At 38.5% G+C, this 26213-nt stretch overlaps 1 protein-coding gene across 3 annotated transcripts in view; it reads left to right on the top strand.

Moving 5' to 3' along the window:
• RANBP17 (RAN binding protein 17) overlaps window positions 1–26213 on the top strand; it is a 149503-nt gene that overhangs the window by 98944 nt on the left and 24346 nt on the right. For all 3 annotated transcript variants that reach the window (XR_011741396.1, XM_071814818.1, XM_065849006.2), the window contains 5 exons: window positions 3550–3638; window positions 9969–10076; window positions 12482–12564; window positions 20362–20576; window positions 21723–21861. Coding sequence is in view for 2 of the 3 variants with exons in the window: in XM_071814818.1 (XP_071670919.1) it covers window positions 3550–3638; window positions 9969–10076; window positions 12482–12564; window positions 20362–20576; window positions 21723–21861 (634 nt within the window). In the remaining variant the exon portion in view is untranslated. The remainder of the gene's footprint in view (window positions 1–3549; window positions 3639–9968; window positions 10077–12481; window positions 12565–20361; window positions 20577–21722; window positions 21862–26213) is intronic.

Raw genomic sequence — 26213 nt, 5'->3', positions numbered from 1 at the left:
TCTTGACAATCCAGTTAAGTAATATATCAACGGGGCAGCCGGAATCTCAGTAGCACTTTGTTCATAGTTGTGACATCATCTGATTTGCTAGAAACGCATGAAAAAAGGGATCTGAGGAAAAAGCTGTTAAATAGCAACATGCTATCTTTAGCCGGTTTGTAGAAACTCCATGCTGTTAAATTATTTAAAATCCTTGATTTTCAGCTTGCACACATTAAAAGTTTTCACACTAAGTGCCAAATGTTGCAAACAGCACTTTAACAGAATGATTTTGCTTTGATCCCTGTAGCAGTTCCTGAATAATTTATCACAGGTTATTGCCTTAATTCTGGAGAGGGATAGAGCAATAAAGGCAGATGAAAACACTCCAGTTGAAACACCTTGGGGCCTGCTCATTCCTCTGACACGGCTCTTTTGTTGGAACTATTTAGAGGTTATTAAGACGTGTCTCCAGAATTAAGAGTATGCTGTAAGGATGAAGACAGCCATCTTAATTCTAAAGACAAAGCGCAATGACCCTTCACCTTTTTTTTTCCTTTGTTGTTATTATATAGTAGAATTATGAGGGTAATATTATAGCTGCACCCAGTAGTGCCACTGTAGTTAAGGGTCTGTCAGACTTTCCATTACAAGCCCCGTTTTGGGGGTGGGTGGCGTGAGTTGTCTCGTCTGGTTTAAATTGCGTTAGTCAGACACTTGGCACGTGTTGGCAAGTCGTAGGGTTTGCTCTGTCAATATTGAAATTTTCCGCTCCCTTCATTTGAAAAATCGGTTGAAAAATCTTCTTTGGAACTTTGAAACAAAAAATCTGCATTTCTTTTAAAAATTGATTTGTTTTAATTTATCTGAAGTAAATCTGTCCCTGACATCCAGGGAAGAATATTTCAAAATAGAAATTTGAACAAAATTGTTTCTTTGGCAAGAAAAGCAATGTATAAAGCCCCACTCTACTGACAAGCTTCTCTTGCAATGTTTCGTGTATTTATTGTTCTTCACCTCTCATCTGACTCGTTTTGCAGTTGCTGGTGTTGTTATTAACTGTCACTTTGCCCCAGAAAGGGCTGGTGTTCGGTTGTGTATTCTTCAAATTACTCTGTTAAGTTTGCAAGGCCCTTCGAATCCCACAGGGTGACAGACAAAAAGTAGATGTCCAAGTGTATAGTGTTGTTTGTCATTAATAAATGTTATGCCCATAAGGGCTATTTGAAAACTCATAATGGGCTAAAATTAGTCTGTCTTGGGATTTTAGCATTTGGGGGGTTTTTTTCCTTACTAAATGTGACTTAAGCAAGCAGGAAATCTGGGGTGATCTTTGCACCTGTTAGAGTTGAAGGGTATTTTTACCAGTGACCTAAACAGATCAGGACTGATCTCAGGATTCTGTGGGCTAATAAATAGGCTGTTTGGCCATTGCCAACTATAGGCAGTGTTATTTTATAAAGTTGAGTTCCAAGAGATATCTAAACCACCGAGTTTGCTGGGACCTTATAGAACAAGAATCTTATGGTGACTTGTAGACTGAGGTCATTTATTAAGAATAGTGTTGTAAATGGCTTGGGCTTTTTAACAACAATACCTGAATTTAAAGAACAGAACATCAAGAAATGTAGTTTGTGTAGTAGTTGTTCTCCTTTCTTTAGAATTCCAGGTCAAATAGTGTCTGAAATTGCTTGATGTTTGTGTAGGTTCCCCAAAACCTGGGACTATAGTTTAAAGAATACGCACATAAGCTTTTATTAATAGTTTTTAAAGTCGCACAACCAAACTGTTCCTTAAATATCTTTTCAAAAGAGTGTTTTCCTACAACTAGTGGTTTTTATAAAAACAGAATAAGCGTGTTAGAGGAATATGGGTTATTTTCTAAGCCGCGTTGTGCAGAGCGCAGTGAGATGGGAGGTCGTGCTGTCCCAGCTCATCCGCAAACAAAGGCAAGTTTGCGTCGTGTGGGGCCGTGGGTCCCTGTGGTCCCTGCCCCATCCCTGCCTCTGCAGTCCCGCTCGGCCCCTTTTTTGTGGCTGGAATGACCAAAGGAACCCAAATCAAATCTGGAAGATTTGCACTTCCTTGTACATATGGTTGCATCTCCGTATCCCTTCAGAAAGAAGTATAAAGTGTTGCTGACGAGTTCTTTCAATTCTTTACGGTTTGGCCACCATGTCTGCTGAGCACTTATTTTCTGTGTGGACAAAACAACACAACCAAGTATAAAAATACAGATGAATATAAACCTGCAAGTTTATATTGCATCTTCTCAGCATTGAATGCTTCCTCTCTAGTGATTTCAGAGTCCCTTTAAAGTTAATGAGAGTTGAGACCTCTGAGCATCTTGCAAGTTCAGGCCATTTCAATGCATGGCAGAAAGGAAATGCAAATACTAGAATAGTCCTAGCAACCACACCAGTGGTTTGCAGAGAACTCGGTGTATCCTTGGATAAATCTGTGCATGCCATACAAGTCAGGGGGACTATTGGGTCTGGATGTGAAAAGCAGAAATTAGCCCTCCTGTAAGATTATGTTTAGGCATCAACCGTAATTTGCTCTTTATGTGATCAATTAAAATTAATCTGTGAATCTTTTGTATTTCCAAACACTGTAAATATTACACCGTTATCACCAAGGGGGACATCATTGAAAACTCTGGTTTTAAAGAGAGAACTCTCTACCTTTTTTTTTGCCATGCTTCTGTGATGATTTTGCCAGGGTCTGTGGTCTTCTATTATGGTAAAAAAAAAAACGTGCAAACTCCACCTGCAACACAGAAATAAAATTTATTAAAACTACTTAATTTTCAAAACAGAATGTTTAAATCAAAGTAAACCGAAAGTTTGTTTATATTGTTAGATTTTGGGGTTTTATTGATATCTATTAATTATCCTGAAAACATCCTAATTATGTACAAAATGTTGGCTGCGTTTGAGCTGGAAGGGTTCTGAAACCACATTCAGGCATTAGAAGGAAAAACGAAATTAATCTCAGAACTGATGTTACACAGAGATTTGCATGTTTTTCTGGGGAAAAAAAAAAAGGGAAAAAAAAGTTGCTTTTTGAAGAAACCAAACTCGAAAAAATACTTTAAAAAAAAAAGTGTTAAAATAACAGTACAATGAGAATCTCAGTGCAACCTTAATTGTAGCTTATTATGAGTATCAGTTAGTCTTACACTTCATTCAAAATATTACAAGCTTAAATTAACGTTTTATTGTTATTGTTACTTTAAATGTATTAATACAGGAAGCACTTTTAAACTTTAATACACGGTATTCTTATATTGTGTTTTAATTTGCATTATTCATTAGGATAGCATATTGAATAATCAAAAGCATTTCCTAAGCATTTTGCTAGTGTTAGCGCTATAAAACTTGTGGCAATCTTGTCTGTTCAAATAATCTTTGTGGTTTTTATTAAAAAAAAAAAAAAAAAAAAGAAACAGAGCGAGCCATTTAAACTAATGAATCAAAATCAGATACGCGGCCATTATTGGCTGATTATTACTCCATCTGCTCGGCGCTAACGTGAAAATCAATTACGGTGCCTCTTTCCCACTGACAGCGTCTGCTGGTGGGGCTGGCGCGGGACCTTCGCGGGATCGCCTGCGCGCTCAACACAAAGAGCAGCTACTCCCTGCTGTTCGGCTGGCTGTATCCTTCCTTCCCGCGGGGACAATGCCCGCTCTGTGCGGGGACACCAGGCCCCTCGCATTAGTGGCACCGCGCGGCGCAGCGGGGAACGGGAAACAAAGCTCAACGAGCTCGTGCACCATCGGCCAAAATTACAGCACAATGGCAACCATGCGGTTAACCGGGGAAGGACCACCGAGAGGTCACTTTTGCTTTGCCGTGTCACACTGCTAATCTAGGAAACCTAGCCAAGTGGTTCTCTTCCCTTCTTAAATCCCAAATGTTTTCATAAAAAAAAAAAGCGCTACATCTCAAACTCCAAACACAATGTACCTACATTTGGTTTAACATCAAAAGTGCTTAAAAAACACTGTACAAGTGCTGTCTGGGGAGATTTCTCTCTCTGGTATGAATCATGTCTTTAATTTAGTCAGTTACTTTCTATTTATGTCAGCTCTATTAATATCGCAACACCTGCAATCTTCTCGATCCAGAAGAAAATGGACATCTGAAAACTAAATCAAAATCTCTAGATTGTAGTTTTCGTCAATAAGTAATGACAAAGGAGCTCTATTTGCTTTAAATGTTGTGTGCGTTTTTATGCCAACAAATACAAGAATACTCCTGGGTATTTTTCTAATACTATAGAGAAATATTTTGTATTTTTATAAATACAGTAGCTGCAATTCTCTCTTAGGCACACAGTCATATTAGTAACAAACTGCTAAAATATATAGTGGAGTAATTATGAAAATATTTGTTTTATAATTTAGATTTCATGAAACTGTGGAAGTTAGTGACGTATTTGTTTATGTTATGAACAGAAAAAATACCATTTGAGTATAATTACATGCTTTACTAGAAATTAAGCTTTTAAAAATAATTTTATTTTAAGCAAATAATGAAACCCTACCGTTCACTACTAATCTTCCTGGTTAATAAAGAGGAATGCATCAGTGTGGAATTGCAACTAAGAAATGAGCCTTTAAGGACTGAAACGCTGCACAGTGGAGCGTGGTCCTTGCCTGGTGGACAGTGGGATCCTGATGACCATTCAGATAAGTCCTATTTAAGACCTTTGCAAGCCTGCGGGGATTCTGGCTCAGCTTGCAGAAGGTAAGCCCAAAACATAAAGCAGTGTCGTGTTTATTCCTCTAAAAATCAGTGGAAAGCATCCTTTAATTTCAGTTTTGGAGGATGAAAGGCGGAAAAGAAAAAAACACTCCTGAAGCCAGGCTGTGAATTAGCAGCAGATTTTCCAGTGGGCACCATTGGGTACATTTAACTTCGTTAGTCCTGCTTGTGCTTGCGTTACACTAAAACGTAATAATAAAATCAGGAAGATGTGTAAAAGCAGATCAGCGCTGCTTCTATTTCAGGTTGGTTTTAATTTGTTTTGCCTCGTGCAGCATGAGTATCGCAGTCCTCTCCTGTGCACAACTGCACATCTCCAGGTGCGGGAGGAGGGACAGCACACACTCACCTCCTCTCCCTTTGAAAGAAGTGGAGTTATCCACGGAGGTGCTTTTATATGCAAGGATCCAGGACATGTAATCCTCAGGACCCTTTCCTGATTTTTTTAATATAATTTATTTATTCCTTCCAGTTTCTGAATTAAGTTTACTTCAGATAAATAAGACCAGCCTCCAACTTTTAGATTTCATTATTCTGTGTTAGCAATAAAAATAGATTGAGATGCAGCAGTGTGTGGAATGCAAAGCTCAGGCCTTCTCAGTTTCTTTTCCCTTGCACAGCTTCAAACATTTTGTTTCTTCCACCCCTTTGGGTGTGAAGGATAAGTGCTCGCTCCCGTTCAGTGGCTTTCACCTCATTTGCCTGAGTCCAGCTTCATCCAGGTATTGATCCAAAGCATTAGAGCCGCATAAGCTGCTATTATTGCAACTCTGATTTGCTCTATATAAAGACAGATAAAGGAGAAGGGTTGGTCAGATGCCAGTTGTGTCCTATAAAGTTTAAATATCCTTTGATTAACGTGTTTCTTTTATAGTTTCAAATATATAATCAGAGAATGGTTTTAATAGCAAAGAATAGCTGGTTTTCAAACAGATTTTATTGTTATGTTTGTAGTCCTAGTATTCCAATATTGAAAATGGCAAATACAGAATATTAGCCAAAATAAATCTGATTTACTTGCATTCATTCAATAAATAACAAGACAAAGAGGCAAGGAATAAAAGGCTAAGCTTTTCATATACCATGAGGTGATGCTTATTCTGTATTGAAGACTATGAGAAATAGTCACTTGTAAATTGTTGGTAGAATAATGTATCGATAAACTTTACAAGTGATTGCAGGAAATACTTGGGGTATGAGCCCTGTCCATAACAAAACACATTACACTCAGTAATCTCTCACCTGGCAGATTCTTCTGGTTTTTGGTTTAGGTTTGGTTTTTTTTTTCTGATCACAGTGTTTAGCATTTAACTCTTGTCCAGTAGATGGCAAGAATGAGCAGAAATAATTTCTTTAAAGTCCTTTTGGTCTGGGGAGGGGAGCAGGCGCGGGGGACACCGTTGTATCTTGTGTTTTACCATGCTGATTGAGTTATTAGGATCGTGGTTTAGAGGTGAATCGTCAGGTATGCTGAAGCTGCGCTACATTGCCAAATAGGGCTGTTTTGTAGCAGGCTTGCTTATACTAATTGAGTTTCTCTAGCAAATCAGGCTCCTTGGAAAAAGGCCAAAGGCTTTTCATAATTGTATTGACAAGAAAATGAATATGATAAATGGTGTTCATTCAGCTGAGACAAGATTTATAGTTTTCCTCTGGCGAGGGATGAAGAGAAAATACTTATAGTAAAATTTGTTTTAAAGTTGTATTAGGTGATCTCTCAAAAGACTTCATTAAAATTTTTCCAAATATTTTAAGCAGCTTTAGGTGTTAAGTGTAGCCTCTTCCCAAGGCAGCCAGTAATGAAAGATGAAGAAAAACATCACACAAACAAACAAAACAAAAAAAACCAAAACCCTGGATATGAAAGTCATTTATTCTTCCTGAAATATTGATATGTCAAGCTGTCAATGACGATTCCAGTACCACAGCTTTGCAAAGTTTATTTGCCTTTTGTATTCATAACATGTGGTCTCTGTAATTTGTAGGTCAGTCCTGAACATGCAGGTGTGGCCTGAAAAAACCTGAATACCAATTTGAGTAGAATCAAACCCATTTTTTCTTGACAGTGAGGATTTTCCTTATGTATCTCATTCTGCTCTTTAATTCGAGACTGCCTGGGTAAGACTTTGGATGTTTGATCTGCTTTATTCCGTACTAATATCAGGCTGTAGTCTGAGGTCCTTGATCTCGATTCACATATGTCCATGGAGATTCGCTTGTGAGTTCAGGGTAATATCCACTTTTTTGTACTTTAGTTTACTGTTTCTTACAGTGAGGTGGTAACCTATAGGCAATTTTTCCTTTGTACCTCCCAGTTGATTCTCAGGATTTAATGACTTCTGTTGTCTGTAAAAGAAAAAGGCTGCAATAAGAAAATGGGTAGCAAGAATTAAATTATTAGGTTGACTCAGAGTTGCAGTCAGGCAGATAGCACATGATGTAGATGTGTGAGTGCATTAAATTGTCTGCCTATATAAAATGCCTATGTGTGTAGATCCATAGACACTAAGGTTATAGAAAAGTGAGCTGCCATTGAAATGTTTTATCTAGTGGCCATTTAAACGTTGCAGTTGACCGAGGTGTCCAGGTGTCTGATCTTGAGCTGCTTCAGGTATGGATAGCTAGGATAGGAAACCAGTGTTCCCACCAAACTACCAATGTTACATTTTAATCCAAATTTGGGTCCTGTTTCTTAACGAAATAAAACCATGGGCGGCAGTAAGATGGCTTTTTCAAAACAATTCGGCTTTTGAAGAACTAAATTTTTAAGCTTGTATGTTTTAATGACTTGGAATTTGGTACAAATTGAAAGAGCCAAAGAGGAGAGCACGTTTCCTCAGGAAGCAAGGCTGCCCGATCAGTAGTCTGTTTGTAATTGCTGTTATTGCCAGTTGCATTGATTCAAACCTCAGTATCATTTTTTGCAGTTTAAATTCCTTTGAGCTTGAACTGTCTGATCAGGCTAAGTTCATGACTTAGCCAGATTCCTTGAAGCTTGTGGTTAGAACTACTTTTAAATGATACTCTGTTTAAGACCAATTTATTCCACTTGGTTAGATTTGCAAAAGAAACAAACAATTGCCAAAGCCTTTCTGTTGACCCTAGCTTTTATAAAATTAGACTACGGTTTCCAGTCTTTCTTTGTCAATGAACGTGGACTCAGTGATTAAGTTTTTGAATTAAGATAACTCATCATATCAGATGTGTTGGCAGACTTTGATACTGCTGGCTTGCATTTTAGTTGTAGGGTTTGACTGTCAAGTTACCCTCTTGACCACGAAAATGGAAAAGGCTTTCTACCCTGCAAAATTCCTCAGTGGGGCTTTGCAACATTTCACATCTCCGTTTTGTGCACCAGGGACTACTAGGAATGCTGAGGAGGCACAACGTAGGAGAGCGAGTAGTGCAGCTCACTTCTGTACCTTCCACGGCATCTGCTACATTTTGAGAATATTGACCATCTTCTGGTGAGAGCGAGCGAGTCTGGAAGTCCACCTCAGAAAAAATGGAGCTGGCATTAGTGCATTTTAAAGGTATGAGGTGAATCATCTATGCCCTTTCAGGTTATTTAATGCAAACAGAATTTGAATCCTTGATAGGATGAGAGGAAACGGCCTCAAGTTGCACCAAGGGAGGTTGAGGTTGGATCTTGGGAACAACTTCTTCCCAGAAGGAAGACGCGGAGATGAGGTTCTCGAGGACGTGGTTTAGTGCCAGTGGTGGGTTATGGTTGGACTCTATGATCTTGAGGGTCTTTTCCAACCAAAATGATTCCATGATTCTATGAATTTAAATCCCAGTTCATTACTGTGTGACCCTCCGTGTTACGTGTAACTCTAGTTTGTCCAATTTAAAACATAAAGAACCCCATAAAGGAGTGAGAAGCAAGGTCTAAAAGTGTATCTCACCCATCAGCCTCATCAGTTGATGGCTGCAGTGCCTCGAGCAGCTGGCAGCAAAAGCACAGGAGGTGCTGGACGCCTCCAACGGGCTGCGTGGCCAGGGCGCCGTCCATCTGTCTGCAGCCCTGTCGCTCGCACTGGCGCTGGCTCTGCTGCTTCAGCCTCACCAGAGGAGGCACAGCGAACAGAGACATCTGCATTTCCTAGAAGCCTGTAAACCTGTATGCATTTCAGACTTTTCTTTCACAAGCCCGTGGTGACTGCTTGGCTTGTATTCTACTTTGTAAGATTGGCAAGAGTTGCCTTTCTTGTCTGAATAGGCAATAGCATTCTCCTAAGAATCGTCACTGTTTTTATAAAAATAAAGCAGAATTATATGACATGAAACAAAGTTAAAAATTAAAAATAAGTTTATTATGAAACAAAACCATTGACTAGGTAGCTCATGTTTTAATAGTAAATCATATAGTTAAAATCTCTTGGTTCAATATAAAACCAAACAGTTTAATTCTTTGCCAGTTAGGCTGTGCCATATCGTTTCCATTTACCAGTCTGCATTCTTATCCAAATAAACTTTCTTTTCAGCATGTTGGGAAGATTAGGGGTCAGCTTTGTATCAAATCATTTTATGAAATATTTTGATACAGTCAGTAACTCATAGGATTTTTTTAAGTTAAATTGCGGAGTCTACTAAACTTGTTGTTTTGGGTTTTTTTCTGTATTGCATTCTTTTAAATCCTGCTTCAGAAGAACAGATATCTCTGGGGTGCTGGTGAGCAAACAGCTCTCCTGAAAGAGTTCTTAGAAATCTAACTGCTCTCTCCCCCGCAATTTGGCTGAATTGTCTTCTTGAACGCTCTGAGAGCAACTTCGCACAATCAAATGGTTCTCAACCGTTTATATAGCAAATATGATACATATGAGGTGGCACCGAAATTTGGGACTCATGATTTGCTAATATATAAATGTGTGGTGTTTTAAAATTAAATTGCCATTTGCGACGTATGCCATTCATTTAAAATCCAAGCACATTTTATGTATGTAATTATAGGTTAGCTTCATGTATACATGCTACTTTCCTTTTCCTTCACTACAGCTCTGGTATATTAACTATATCCCACTTAACTATTAACATTTTCAAAGCGTTTGGTCTTCTAAGCAGAGCCTTGCTTAAATTCATAGGTTCTGGCAGTCCCTCTGCCAGAATGGGCTGCCAAGGTTTATATCTGGCCCACCCATCTAATGGTGTTTGGAGGGGAAGTTGTTTTGCAAGTTGATGTTTTATCAGTGAGCTCTTTAACTCAGTTTGGTGAAGATACCCTGCGTACATCTCTGTTCTGCAAAGAGCCATTGAACTGTGGTACCGTGAGCCTGCGTGTACAACCCCCATCTTGAAGCTGATGGCAGAATTCGTGCAAAACAGGTAAGAAGCCCGTGAAAATTAGATAAGTGATGAATACTGCAGTGGTACGCATTCTCTGTTCCATCTTTCTATGCTTTGCTTATCCTCATGATGTCTGACTTTGACTTAAGACTGCTACTTTAGTATTGTGGAACAAGGTCTGCAAGCGGAACTCAGCTTTCAGTGTCATTGTATGATTTTACCAAAATGGTAGATGTTACAAAATCAGCTGGTAAGGATTAATTACAAGAGCATGTGTGAGAGACTACTGTGATTTTATATTCAGTGTTAGTGAAAGTGTGTGCTTTGACCAGGGATAAATTCCGACTCTATAATTAAATATGAGAAAATTGTCTGCTGCCAAGATTTGCTGCAGGCTGAATTTTTGCCTTAAGCCAAGCAGCACACACATGTGCCTGTAAGACCACAGCTCCCTTTACAGCTTCTTTTGCAACTCAACTCTTCCAGCCAAAGTAGGAAAGAATGGTATCTAATACAGCAGTATTTCTAATCAACATGTAGCTGTCTTCTCCCACATGTAAAATCTGCTCTGTGGACTAACCAAAAAAACCTCAGAATGATTCTGGGTGGTGGTTTTGGCACTTGACATTGCAGTAGGTAGAATGAAATTCCTGTTTTACCACAGGTAAAGGGGCAATTTATTTGGGGAAATGATCATTGCACTTGGAAATATTTAGTGTACTGCCCAAAGGAAAAAAATATTTTTAAATGAAAAATGCTTAGTTAAAGTCTCTGTACTGGGTAGCTTCATGACCAAAGTAATTAGAGTTTTCAGCAGAGAAGTGATGAGAACACATACTTCTTATTTTGCCTTGCGAATCAAACTTACAAGTAAAGAGTTGAACTATTTGAAATTTGGGGGAAAAAATATTTAGTTAAATCTAGCGCCAGGAGATCAGTGCCTTACATTTCCGAGCTGGCTGGCATGTCCGATGTGCTCTTAATCCCTGATTAAGGCTACACAAACCTTGGGGCAGGGTTCCCCGTTTCTTGTTCGTGTTGACTTGCTTGCTGTGACTCCCTCTTTGGTTTGTGTAGGCTAATTGTGTCCGTCATCTTGACAGCTGTAAACTAAATTCCTGGAAAAGTTTAACCTATTTTTATTCATGGTGCAGTGCACAAGTAGTACATGCTAATAGTGCTGCGACTTATTTCAGTGAGGAGGTCATTAAAGCATAAGCACAGAACTCTAATAATGGTAAAGAAAAAGAAGAGGAACTGGTACAATAAACCTTATGCAAAAAACAGCTCTTCAAGCTACTTTCCATATTCATGTTATTCTTCTGCCTATTGGTATTCACAAAATCTGCCTTGTTCCCTTTGGAAAACATTGTCCAGGATGGTATTTTTCACAAGCTGTGTACTGCATCAGCTTTTACAGTTAGAATGCATTATACAATATACTTTGACATGGTTCAAATGTGTTATGGAGTATCAGATTGTGCATTATGCCACTCTGACATTGAGATGATGTGTTGGTTTGCGGGTGTTGTTTTTGCCTCTGCCAGCCATCCATTATCATTTTGTGCATATGGAATACACAAGTGTTTTATACAAGGCACGTCGTATAAATGAACACCCAGATCTACACAAGGACCCTGCAAATAGGGACTCGTGGAAAAAAATTGGACTTGCAGCACAAATAGTTGCCTACTGCAAATAAGTCAGTCAGGGGATACTCTGGTTTACAGCACTCAGTCCAAATAAACACTAAGGGTAAGTTTTGCTGAAGTTACGTAGACGCTTAAGACCTATATTCAAAGCTAAATTTTAGGCCTGAACTAGGAGTTAAGCTTCTTTATGACAAAGAAAAATTGGAAAGATACACCAGGGACTTTGATGAGGACTCTTGTGTTTCCAGATTGGGAACAAAGTGCTTCTTGGTGGCTTTGGTAGCACCAGTGCCCCAGGGAAGACAACATGGTGCGATCTGCTTCGGGTCTGAATGGTCATAAAAAGCACAGGTTACAATTTACACTTGGAGAACTGGCTTGATTGCAACAGATTTTATGTAGCAGAATAACCAGGGGGGAGCAGTTTATTTTTAAAAACTCTACGGATGGAGAAGCAGGGTAAAAGTCAGCCTAACTGCTTGGATTCTGGAGCTTTTGTAGTGTTGTTCTGGCCTGTATGCAGGCACAGGGTGGTCACTGGTCACTGAAAGCTGTGTCTGTATTGTCTGGTTACCTGCTCTGCTTGAACTTGGTTTGTCTTTTGCTGTAGGATTGTTTCTTTGGCAACATGTGGAGATGACTAGAGTGCACGTGGTTAGACTGAAAGCTGGAATTGGTTTATCAAATAATTGTACTTGGTAACCAGCAAATGTTTGGTTTTTTTTTTAGAAATGAACCCATTGCAGTTTCTGCTTCCATGACCATCTGAATATTTTTGCTGTTATTTTTTAGATCACACCGTTTAAATTTTGATGGATCATCTCCAAATGGAATTCTTCTCTTCAGAGAAGCTAGTAAAATGATTTGTACATACGGTAGGTATTCGTTAACGGTTCCTCCCTCTTGTCGTGTCATTCTTTGCCTGTCTTGTGATATAAAAATCCTGAGCACTGATGGATCTGTGGGACCGATACGTGGCAGGACTGTAAGACCTGCAGCCCGTGCCATCCCGTTGGGAAGCACAGAGCACCCCAGGCAGCCCTTGGAGCTCCTTTCCTTCCATCGCTCACGGTTCATTCATGTAACGTGCTCGCTTGTGTCGCTTTTTTAACTCGAACGCCTGTCCTCCAGCAACTAGAAATGTATTTCAGCAAAGACGCAAATACTCAGGAGGTGTTTGATCTAGGCTGCTGATTGATAGGTGTGGGTTGATTTTATGTATTCAAATTATATTCCGGTAGTTCCAAAACATAATAGGGCCATAACAGTTTTACCCTAGAGCGCTGTTAAAAGTGTTTATAATAAGTTGCTCCATTTTACTGCTCCCACTCACACATGCAACTGCAGCAGGTCTTTGACACCAGCAGTTTATATTACATTGCAACTAACTTCGTAGCTTGCAGTTTTGCTTTCCTAAATATTTTGAAAGGAACCTTACCAAGCAATCTCATTTGCAATTTGTATGAATAACCATAAATGTCCTGTTACTTTTAAAGAAAGAAAACTGGTGCATGAAGTTTGCTTTTACTGCAATCAAGTTGCTTTTTGAGTCTGGAAACTGTGTTGCGTGACTGTCTGTATATTAAAAAAAAAATCAACTGTAATTTTGCATTTGATCTGTAGGGCATGGAAACAGTATATGCAAAATGCATAAAGCATTTACTTATGACAGAAAAAATTACACCGAAGTAACTCTCGGTCCTTGCAAAATCATTTTTCTGTTTCTTTTTTTAAATATACCATGTAGTAAGTTAGCACGTTTTTTTCAGCTATGTTATTAAGTAAATTTGTTAAAACAGTGAGGCAGAATAAAAACATTTTCCCTATATGAAAAGATAAAAGATAAACTTTTAGGTTTTACTACTCATTTTCTGGTAGCTTTTGTACTTAATTGCTGTAAGCCCTCGTTGGTGATTTTAAAAAAAAAACAACAAACAAGTGTAGTCATGATGATGCTTCAGCCCTACTTGTCTTGTGGTACCTGATCCCATCGCAGTTGTATTTTCCTTTTTAATTTTTGTTTTATTGCAATCAGCCTTTATCATCCTTTCTGCAGGCATGAAAAACATACTGTATTGTTGGGCATCCATTTGTCTCTGTTGTTGGCATCAAAATTCAAAACCTTGCTGAGTAAACCACACTAGTTGGTTTCAGCCTGCTTCATTCCTCATTCATTGCCTGGAAAACACTTTGTGAAGAAGCCTTTTCCTTTCAGTTGCAGCTTTTTATGGTGTGTATGTGAAGTTCACAGAGTTCTCAGCGCTAGAGTATGGGTAGCTCTTGCTCATGAGGACCAGACATTTCTGGCCTGTGCTAGAATTTAATTATGCAATGGAAAAGGAAATTTCAGGACAGTCTGGATTTAAGATTTAAAACTAAGTGGTGAAGATACAGAGCCTGTCGAAGCCTCTGTGTTAAATCGTATGGAAGATACTCAGGGACATGTGGTATCTGTCTGGAGATGTGTGCCATGGGAAGATGTGAAATGACCAGAAGACCTTTCACACCTCTCTTTTGCATCTTGGGTAACTGAGTTCCTACAGCAGGACGACATTGTACTCAGCACAGGGGAGAAAAACTTAAAATCCAGTATCAACTACAAGTGGAGGAAATACGTAGATGTGGGAGATGAGCCTCCGCTCAATATATAATCATAGAATCGTTTTGGTTGGAAGAGACTGTTAAGATCATAGGGTCCAACCATAATATGTATGTATTTTTTTAATTTTGCTTTTAAAACACATTTGTATTATCATCAGTGTCCAAAAGGGTCCCATCAGTGATCTTCCCATGACTTAGGTGTAACATTTAGCAGAATTGTGCAGGTTTTCTGTGAGTGATTGCCAGTAGTTACTCCAGGACCGCAGAGTCCACATGGAAGAGCTGGCGGTGCAAGGGGATGAATTGGTCTCTTGGAGCCCAGATTTTGGATAATCCAGCCTGCTCTGCACTGCGCGCAGCTCAGATGCAGGAAACCTCTGAGATCAGTGCTATTCTGAACTGCCGCAGCTAGTTCGGAACTGGTCGCTGCCTTACACTCTGGGAAGGCTTTACTGCCCACTATATTTCAAAAGACTACAATTAATCAGCTTTTTATAACTGCTGTTAACATTTTTAGCTTCTGTCACCAATAACTAGCCTATGAGGTTTCCATTCCAGCATACAGAAAAATATAACTCTTCTGGAAATCCAAAATGCCTATCTTTAATATATACTAAGCATATTCAGTTGTCACTGAGTAAAATTTAAAATACAAATTGTTTTTATTTTTTAAAATTAGCACCTCAGCAAGCGCTTAATTCTGCTTAACAGATCCAGCTTTGCGATTAGGGCAGTACTAGTGTGTCCTGTCCTTCTGCTCATTTATCATTGATACTGATACAGTGCTGAAGACAATTTTAAGATGTCTTTATAAATGCTATATGTTCAAAAGATGTAAAGCCTGGCGTAGGATGCGAAAAGCACTTAGAGGGTCAATTATCCTTGTTAGGCGCTGCAGCTGCTTGGCAAGGGGTGTTGTGTCTTGTCCATTATGGCAAGAGCAGGTCTGACTGAGTGATAGAGTGATTTGAAATAAACTGAGAAGAGAAAATTGAAAGGAGTTGGAATAGTACAGTCCACCATTCCTCATCCCCAATATATTTCACTTTTAATTCTGTATGTACAAGTCTCCTTACTCTGTGTTTTTGAACTCCCAGTTGTACAGGAATGATGTTTCAATGCATCTTGGGACTGTCTGTTTTTGTTTTGTGGCTTCTTTACATTTTAGTAAGCCTCTTCCCTTTCATTATAGGAGACTGACATAAAAATAATACTTTCAATATGCTGGTTTTATTTATCTACATTCTGTCATGATATACTTTGATGTAAGTTTTTAATTTTGCTTCAGCTTTCAGCTGTTGTAGCAGTTACTGCTCAAGGTCAGAGCTGAGGTTACCCACAGTAGCACAGAACAATTTCCTGTTCTCACAGCCCAGGTAGCATTTGGATGTGGATTAAATTTTACCACATTTTCCAGTAGCCAGACACAATTATTTCTAATGAGCTTTAAATTGCTTCTAGAACATGTATTTCAAAACTTAGTGTGGTAATCCATTCAGTGCCAGCAACTTCAGAAGATAACAGTTCTTCAGGATTTTGGTTGAAGTGGTTCTTGCTGTAGAACAGGTATTTTTAATCAGCAGCTTTGCTTACAGGGGAGCGTTCACTGGTCTGGGTTGCCATTGATCTGCTCTCCTTTCCTTTGTGATGGCAGTTCCAGAATATATTGCTCTTCATTACTGACTCAGATTTCATAATCGGTTTCTTTTGGCAAATTTATCGTGGCACTGTGCATGCTCGTTGTGCTGATTTGAGAGGGTTTATGCATGTTTTGTTGTTGTGGAAGCTTTAAAAAATTAGTGTTTGAAGCTCATTCTCATCTTTATGATTCATGTTTTCCTTTCGTTCTCTATATACGGCCTCATCTTTATGCTGCCCCAGCATTCTGAACGCCTGGAAAGCATACATTCCAAACCATCTTTATGAGGCAGTGGTGAATAATAAAAACAGGAAAGGGGAAAAGGCAAAAAACACTTTTTCTTAATAAATGTGATACATTTTCACAACCTTTGTTTAATCTCACCAAAATCTTTTTTTTAATCTTCGTCTAATTCACACATGTTTTAACATGATTTAGTTGTATTATTATACATAGTGCTTATTGGACTGAAATCTAGAACAAGCCAGGCTTAAATGAAACTCAGCCATAAGGAAACATTTTTTTGTATTATAGCTTCTAAAGTAAAAACAATTAAGGAGGAGAAGGGAAAGGGAAGCTGCCTGTCCTGACATGCTCCTGCATCCCCATAACGGGGATGTTCTCTCCCTCGGAGCATCTCCCTTCGGGTTTTTGCTGCCTTCGTGTTCCCCCTCTGCACACACACACTTGGTTCTTCCAGGTCCTTCCCTTATCTACTAAGGAGTCTTTTGGTAATGAAATGTTTAAATTGTCAGCCAAATTCAAGCCTTTATTTTCTATCTAGCAATTCTGCCCAGTCACTTTAAAAGTTATTTCTTATTCCTGTCAGAATTTTCTGTCACCTCTGAGGCTGAATTTACATTTTTTTGTAAGTGACGTTGCTGTCAATGCAGGGCAAAAATTTGTGTTAAAGGAAATTACTGAGAATTTTGAAAGACAGTGTATTTTAAAATTGTGAGATACAATTTCTCCCACATTAAGAAGAATGTGGTGCAAGTTAGATGTTTTTGATTTGATTTTTAACTCAGGAGTAACACTGGACGTTCACTGATAAGTCTCCATAGAGTGTTCATTTTGACAGGAACTGCAAATTTCAAACACAGTTTTTAAATTCAGCATGCCAAAGGCCACTTTTATGTTGATTTAATTTCTTTAAATTGTGTCTTTTAACAGTAGGAGTTTATAAAATGGTGGTTTGGTCCACTGCTACAGGGATTATAAATGTAAGCATATCCTCAGTAGCTGAGGAGTCGTTCTTGACCTGATTCCAAGTACCTCGGTAAATTAGTTTATGTTCAGTAGTATCCATGGTGTGTAAAAATATTCCCTTGCAGCTCCTGCTAAATGTTACAAGTAGATCATTCTTTGTTTTATCTAGTCAGGCGTAGCTCCATACTGCATTTTTTTTCAATAACTAATGCTAAAACACTAGTATTTGCTCTAGCAGTGCCTCCCTTGGATCAGAGGCTCATGGCTTGGGGCACTAGTAAGGGGCACCCTGTGGTCTTTCACCTCTGCTGCTGATGTGAAATCGGCTGTTCCCACTCTTAGGCCCTTTTAAAATGAGTCCATGAACACAGAACAGTTCTCTGTGGGCTCTGTCAATTTGCAAAAAGCAGCTTTTAGTCTTGCACTTAGACCCAGGTTCTGTGCTTTCAGTATTATAGAAGGGATAGGCACGGAATTCCTCTCTGCCAGGGCAGCCCAGGGGAGCAGAGGTTGTGCCTTCCCACATCAAATGCTTTATGCTGAGCAACGGATTGAAAGTTTTAATTATAGGGGGATTTTTTTTGCAAAGTAATAAAAATGACAGAAGCTCAGCGCTAGTGGGATACCTCCTAGAATTCATGTTCCCAGGCTAAGGCAGTCCTAGGGTTTTATCAGCTTCTTTCCTCATCATCCTTTTTTTCCATTGACTTCCAATTAATTTCCATATTAAGTACATAATTGCCTCGTTGACAACTACTAAGCTCTTTCCATCTGTTGTTGCATGTGACACTGAGTCCTTCAAGGACCAAGGATTGCACGATGTCGTGCTTGGACAGCTCAGCTGTAAACCCAAGGCTGTTACTTTCTTGGATCCAGAACTTTGCTTATTTCTGAAGCCAGCAGAGATTTTTAGCAGGAAATTTAATACTGGAGAAGAGCAGATGAGGTTGGGTTACAGCACACTTACCTTTCTGTCTTGTTTTCACCCTCACAATTGCACACTGTTTACATAGCGGGGTTTGAAAAGTGTGCGCCTTCCTGCTTTATCTCACAGACGGAAATTTGTATTTCATTTTATTTTTTTCACAAAATTTGAAATTCACTGATCTTCTCAGTAACTAGACTAGTTCTTGGCAAAAAGATTAGTGCTGATTAAGATGACCTGGCTGGGATATCTTAAATGAGGCACTGTAGGAAGCTAAATGGAGTTTATCTTTATTGAGAAATTATATTTACATAAAATTAGTGTAAAGTATTACAATAAATGAATAACCAGGTGCACTAGAAGACATTCTTCTTTTTTTGTTTTCTTCTACTTTTCAAAGAGGATCTTTTGGATGCTGGTAATTTTTAGTAAGACAGTCATTTAACACCATTTGGAATGAATTTCTATGCAGTAGCAGTCATTGGGATGGCACCTTCTTCCCCAGTCACACTGTGTTCATGAGTACAGCATCAGGGTAGTAGAAGTGCTTATGCAACTATTTACAGTAGCAAAACCATTCAGTATTGTCATTAATTATTTTTTTGAACTAAGAGGCCTTGATTTTGATTTACCATCTTTCCCAGCTAAATATTTGAGTCTTCCCCTCCCATAATTCTAGCAATGCCATTCCCACTTCTTACAGACCCTAGTTATTATACTACTTCTCTGATCCTACTCCCTGTCTTTTTTTGTAAATATACTTTTCCTTTACAACCTGATGAATAAATTGCCTTGGACTTGCTAGAAGTGCTCAACAAGATTAATGTTTTAAACGATAACTTAGGCCTTTCACTCTTTGCATCAAATCGTACTAAATGGGTGATACTTCGATGCATTGGGTGTTTAGAAACAAGGTTTTCTGGCTTATTTTCCCAATCATATGATGTAAACTCCTCATTGTCAGTAATCAATAGCATTAAGAGAAAGAATTAAAATCAGGCTGGTATGTGATTTGCGGGTGGAAATGGAAATCTGCATGGGTAGAAGGGAGAGCTGCGTGGAGACAGACACGGGTTAATATTAGGCCACAATATATATTAAACAATCCTACACAATCTATGAAATCTGTGTGATTTCAGGCAAGTTTTTAGGGGCATGTTTAATTGCTAATTCTAAAAGCAAAACCGAATTGTCATAACTACCTCTCTCAACTGGCAATGTTTGAATTTGTCCTTCTCCTTGATCCAAGTTGTCATCATAGCCATGACAATGAGCTCAGACACTTAAAGCAGATGAGCCAAGCATCTGATCTGCAGAGCATTGTGCTTTTATTTGTAGGAATGCTTTTAAAAATGTACCGGTTTGCATTATTTTCCTCTAGTTAAAATTACCAAGAATGATAAGTAGTAACAGAGTGAAAACGTGGCACTTGGTTCTTGTGGAGGCCAAGCCTGCCAAGGCCAATGTCAGATGGGGTCAACCTAGTAAGGCCACTTCATGGTAGAGCTGAAGTGCTTCGCCTTTGCCATGTTCATTCTACTGCTTTAGCTCATTTTCATTCATTACTTCAGGTTAAAAAAAAAATTGTCATGAAGACAAACTAACTCTGGGGTGCTGTGAAGATGAGCATTAAATTATTACAAGATACTTAGAAAACTTGGTAATGAGGCCTTGTGAATAATTAGATTTGTACAGGGGATTTCAGTGGGATCTGCTGCGCTGCTGCACACTGGATCCAAAAGTCACTGTTGCCTGCAAATAGCAACAGCAAATATTTACAGTTAGCTGTTATTTTTACATTACAAACATGGATTTTAATTAAAAAGTCATTCCCATCTGTGACTGGTAAAATAGAGGCTTTTGTAATGGACATATTTGTTTTCGGAGGGATATGTTTAGTGTGTGTATGCATCAGCAACCATCCCAAGAGACTGTCATGGTAATGGATCAAAACCAGGCTTTGCTGCAGCATGAGAAATTATAAAAACATGTGTTTCAACTCTGTTCAGATTAAGGAATTCGTGCTGATAAATCCGCTACCGTGATCTGGCTGTACATCAGTGACGGGAATTCCATAGCTTATATTTGAAATTTCACATACTAATTCCTTGGTGGCTTTTAAGCTCTAGTCATGCTTAATTAACAGATCTTTTACATAAAATCAGCAGCAGTTTTTCTTCCAAACAGTAAAGAAAATAAAGGCAAAAAAAAAAGTTTAGATAGTGCCATCTAAATATTTTAGATTTGCAGCTGCTTATGTAAGTTTCTTTCTTTCTTTCTTTCTTTTTATGAAAACAGGTAATCAGATCCTCTCTCTTGGGACTTTGTCAAAAGATCAGGTTTATCCGTTGAAACTCAAGGGCATTTCCATCTGTTACTCTGCACTCAAATCTGCCTTATGTGGAAATTATGTCAGCTTTGGCGTCTTCAAGTTGTACGGGGACAACCACTTTGACAATGTACTTCAGGCCTTTGTCAAAATGCTGCTTTCAATATCCCACAGTGACTTGCTAGTAAGCAATTACTCATCTCGGGAGTCTTTACATGAAATATGAAGTAACACCACCACAGGCTTTGTATGGTTATGATGAGACAGAGGGCTCTAGAACAGCTCAAATGCAGTTTTCAGTTCCATTACTTGAATTTATTTATATAGTAGCATCTAAAATACAGGTATGACGGACCTGCTGTGCGAAATGGGAGCTTTTCCAGAATTTTCACTGGGCTGCTTGTGAGGGAGAGAAATGCAAAATTTTGTTCCTTTCTGTACTTGTAACCCGTGTGGGTTGCTTGTGTGCTCTGTAAAACATCCTCACCTATTCAGCCTCTCTGCAATTAGTTTCAATCTGTGAATTGTCACCGTGTATTCCCCATAAAATTTAAAACTGTAAAATTAAAGTACGCCATGTTCCCAGTTCTCTGGGGGAAGACAACAGTTCTTGCGCAATATCAGCCTAAATTTGAACTGTGACATTTTCTTCATGACACTTTCATTCAAAACTGTTATTTTCAGCGTTGTTAAAGGTGGTTAATACCCAGATTTATGCCTGCCACATAAATAAAGTCCTTGGAACTGAAAAGTTGCTCTCAATTAAAATTGATGTATCAGTTGTATAATGAAGGGTGCACATCCTAACTACCCAACAATAAATGCCCTAAATAAGAGTCCGTGAGGTGCTGATTGAGCCAATGGGTTTAAGCAAGTGCCTTTGCCTGCCCAGATCCTGTTACAGGACCTCACTTAGCACAAAAAAGTCCTTCACTGAGATAATTTGGGAAAATCTGTGATAAATCTCAATAAGATTTCTTGCAGAAGATATGGGCCATAAGCCTGTCAAACTGGCACCTGGACAGAACACTATACTATTTTACTAGACTGATAGCTGTGTAGAATGTGTGGTGCTTTGATTGCTTTATTGTGTTCTCCTGAGCTTATTTTAAACCAATAGTAAGTTTATATCCTGTGGTAAATTTGAAAAGTTAAAATCTACCGAAGACAAGAAAATATTTTGCCGCTATAAATATTTTGATTTAATGGCTGAATTAGAGTTTATCACGTCATAAAAAGAATAAGATGATTATTCTGTCATCTGTTAATGTTGTTAATGTTAGTCGGTGGTAATATCTATATTTACTATGAATGTGTACTCTTTTTGCAGCAATATCGAAAACTAAGCCAGTCTTACTACCCGCTGTTGGAGTGTCTGACCCAAGATCATATGAGTTTCATTAGCAGTTTAGAACCTCGCGTCTTCTTCTATATTCTTACCTCTATATCTGAAGGACTTACTGCAGTAGGTAAGAATGACTTGCACTCGGCTAAAGAAAGAATTCAAGTATTTAGAATTTTCAAAGAGGCACATTCGTTTGTGTTGTAAAAAATAAAAAGCAAGTGGCAATGGAAGATGCTGGCTTTTGAGCATTTTAAGAATGTGCTTATTTCAGGTCATGGAGCTAAGTTATTTTAAACATCTAACCTGTAGGTTTTAACCACTGGTATTTTTAAATTGTTTTTTCTTACAAACCAGAATTGTTGAAATTATTATTGTGCCTCCACAAGGATTGTACTGAAGATTCATGCATTTGTTTTTCAGAAGTAAAGTGTATTCAAATGTGTACGGGAATCTGTGGGGTTTTGTTTTTATTTGATCAACGTAGCTGTTGTATAAATAATACTTGTTCTGCACAGCTGTGATGTGATTTCAGAAATTTAAAGCTATCTTTATCCATAGAAAAAAACAAACTAGTTATTCAGTACTTCCTGAATATACTTCAGAGGAGAATCAGGGTCATAGGAGCACACCTGGAATAAAGATAAAAATACAGCAGTCTGATTGCACCTGATTTCATTCTCCCACATGGTTTAATTCATGCTTTTAAACCAGATGACTGTCCAAATGTTTGGGTTTGGGGGCGGGGGAAGGCTGGTGGCCTAAAGTCATTTGGAATATGGGGAAGGAAGCAGGGCATTTGAGGGAAGAAAGGAGGAAATCATGCAGCTACATTCAGATCACCTGTGAACACCGTGCATTTACATAGCTTTTGACTGAGAAGCCATTCAAACCTTACAGTAGTATTTATTGATTGGGGTGGTTATTAAGGAATAGGAAAAAAGAATGTATAACATTGGTGTGTATAGATGTCAGTCTGTAATAGCTGGTGTTTCCCATCACCACCAAGTGTCAGTCAGGCCCGGTAGGAATGTGTGAATGCACCGAGACTCCCCAGCATCCCTTGTGTTAAACACGCTCAGCAGTTTTTCCTGCAAGAGGGAACCGACTCTCAGAGTGAAAACGGGTAGTGAATAGCTAAGCAGCAGTAGTAAAGAAGTATTCAGGTCATTTTATTATATAATGCTGAAATCCATCTTCTCCCAGGTATTTTAAGTGCTTTTCACCTGTAATGATGGTACCGCGATTTCTGCCCAGGGGCTGGTTTTGCTGGGATCTGCTTGTTGATCCTTTGCAAATGGATATATTTTGTGAGCTCGACTGGCAGCTGCCAGTTTATTGGTAGCAAACCATATTCCTGCTCTGTGTTATCACTTTGCATCTCTTCCATTTGAGATATTAGTTGTATTCATTTGGATAATTCACTGGCATATCAAGTTTCCGTTAACCACCTCTTTGAAACCCAATTGGAATTCATGCAAAAGAGAGGGAAGAAAATGTAAAAGCTATATAAGCTTCAGCTTTTGTGTGTTATGTTTATTTTCCTCTCTCAGAAAGTGGTGTTCTCTCACTCAGAGTGAGAAGGAGTAAGAAGATATGTCTGTTAAGTATGTGGGAATTTAGTAATGAAGAATCGTTAATTTTTAGGAACGTAGATGTGTTCTTAGAAAACTTTCATTTGGTGGAAATGCTGATGTTCTGCTGAGAAAAGTATCAACAAGAATTTTAACAGCTCACTTTTTTTCCCATTTCATAAACCGTAGAAGCGCTTCACCCATGTGCTCTTTCAGTTCATCTTAAGGTCCTTAACGTGCTTCAAATAAATGCAAGCGTATGAGACTAAAACAAAGTGTGTAGGAATTTTTAACTCCTGCACATTAAAAATAATACTTACTTTCCGTGATTAGTCAGATGGAAATTGCTTTTTTTAATTGCCTTTCACATTAAAGTGATAAAGTGATTATTTTTCCTTTGTACCATGTTTCTTAATATGGCATATATCAAGAATGGATATTGCTGTCAGCATTTGAATTCCTCATTTGTGCTCAAGAAGGTTTATTTTTGTTGTGAACTACATGAGCTTCCATACTTCTATGATGGCATGTCCAGATGAACTACTCTTTGATCAGTTTATAGCTCTAAATGGTAATTTATTTATTTTGAATCATCTCAAGAGTTAGTTACCTGTCACTGCGTTTTCTTAACGTTTTCTTAACGTTTTATCCTTTTAAAAATTTTGGTGTTTGGGGCATTACCAAGTGTCAGGCAGGGTAATATGAATTTATTTCCTATGTGTTACTTGGTCACATACATCCTTCTGCCTTTGGAAAATAAGTAGATCCAAGTGTTACCTTTTTCACTGAATTGTGTCAGTGCCACAAGAACATCTCAGAATAGCAGAGCTCAGGGCTATAAGCCATCTGAGGGGGAATTGTGTTTTAAATGGATTAGAACATACGAGTCATTTTCAGAAATGTTTATAAAAATGAAATAGCTGTCTTTTTACTTTAAAAATTAAATACCAAGAGACCACTTCCCTTCACAGGAAGAAAGTATCTGACTTTTTTTCTCTGCTCCGTTTACATACGTGAAGCCTTTGAGACTCTCATTGTTATCAGCTGTAGGATAAACATTCCCCAAATCCTTATTTCTCAGGAATGTTCATTCTGCTGCTGAGTAAATACCGTGCTTGATTCCACTCTTTATAAACACCGGGAAAGAACATGTATTCCTTCGGAAGCGCCTCACCGTAAATCAGCTATAATGGAAGCCTCATCTAAGCTTTTATTGCGAGGATAAACACTCCAATAGTTCTCTTCTAAAGTGTTTACCTGGCTTTTTCACAGCTGACTCAGTGGATCGGAGCCTTTTAATGTAGTCTGCCTGGCATGCTGTCACTAATCTCTGCAAAGCTTTTCTAATTCCCGTATGATTAATAGTATAGTGTGCTATTCATTGAGGAAAAAGTAAAACATTTCTTCTGTCTTGCTGCCTAATTTAGATGTTAAATTGCTAAATCCATTTACTCTGCAGGTTTAGTCTCAAAGGCAAATAATGCCACTATTGAACCGTAAGCAATTGATGGACAAGGAAAATACCACTTAACTCTCCCTCTCATCGCCTTTGTGCAAAAAACAAAATATTCAATTTGCAGAGATTCAGCCATGTCATTAAACTGTTGATAAATGATTCCCCTTCAGCACGATGTTGTCATATTGTTAAGACCAAAGGGCATCCTCAAGTTGTTTTGGGCTTTTCTTGGCTTTTTAAAAATAATATATCCTATTGTAACATACATGCTCAACTTCCCGTTACTTGAGCTAGTGGCCTCCTTGTTTCGTGATCCGAGTGATTAGTTCACAGGTGACAGAGCTGAGTTGACCAGAAATGAGAACCGCGGTTTGACTTGATTTTTTCCTGGTTATCCCAAGCTTTAATCTCCGTTTCTTTTATTATTCTATCTCTATTCTGTCTTCTCCATCCATTTCTTCTGTCCGTAACTCAGAAGTGGTAGCTCCTTGTTGCTCTTGTTTGTTCTATTTATTCGGTTGGCTGCCTTGTCTCGCCAAGATTTAGTGAGAACGCTATTCTGCTCCAGCACAAGGTTCCACATGCCCAGAAGAGTCATTCAAGGGAGTTTGCTTGACGCTCCCTGTCTGTTATATCCTTGCAATCAAAAGGAAAAATGAGCATAGGGAAGCATATTTGATATATAGTTATGGGCAAATTTAAGTAGCTCTTAACACTCATATCAGATTCTCATGAGCAAATGATAGCACAGACCTGTCTGCTGTCCTGCTAAAATCACTTACTGTCGAATGTAAAATATCTACTTGTACAGTATCAGCATGTTTAGAACTACTGCTGTTTTGTAAACTGATGATAGTGATTTACTTTGTATTATTCAATTTAAAAAGAAATAGAGTTAAGCACTGGTTTAGAAATACAGCAGAGCCCTCGTATGAAATACGTATTTTCAAGTCTCTCACTTGTTATTGATGGTGATTCAATTCCGCCATGAATTGCATTTCTAGTTTATATGCAGGACTGTTTTGGTTGAGAAACATGATGAGTGCCAGATCGTGCAGTCTTTACTTTGGCAAGACTCACAACTTTGAGCTCAGCTTTGTTCCGGCAATGTGTCTTAACATCCTGCCCAGGGGCATTCAGTCCTAGGAAGGCCACTGGTCCAGTGAAGACCATAGAGATGCTCCAGCTCATTTCTGGGAGCCGCTAGATCAACACCTGCTGCTAAGTCAGCTGGTTGCTTTAGAAAATCAAGTCTTAGGAGACCATTTGTACCTTCTTTGCCTTTAAATGTTTCTTCAGTGTTTATTTCAAAACACTTTTAGTAAAGCACAATTAGTTTTTAGATGGTGAAGGGTTAATAGTGTCAGCACAGAGCTGAAAGAGTTAAACAGACACAGATCAAAATACTTCAGTGTCTAGAGGGATGTGTTTAAATGAACACTGCAAGGT

The sequence above is a fragment of the Patagioenas fasciata genome, chromosome 14 (genome assembly GCF_037038585.1).
Source record: "Patagioenas fasciata isolate bPatFas1 chromosome 14, bPatFas1.hap1, whole genome shotgun sequence".
Lineage (NCBI taxonomy): Eukaryota > Metazoa > Chordata > Aves > Columbiformes > Columbidae > Patagioenas > Patagioenas fasciata.
Note: the sequence above shows the minus strand (reverse complement) of the source record. Positions and strands in the feature narration are given on the sequence as shown.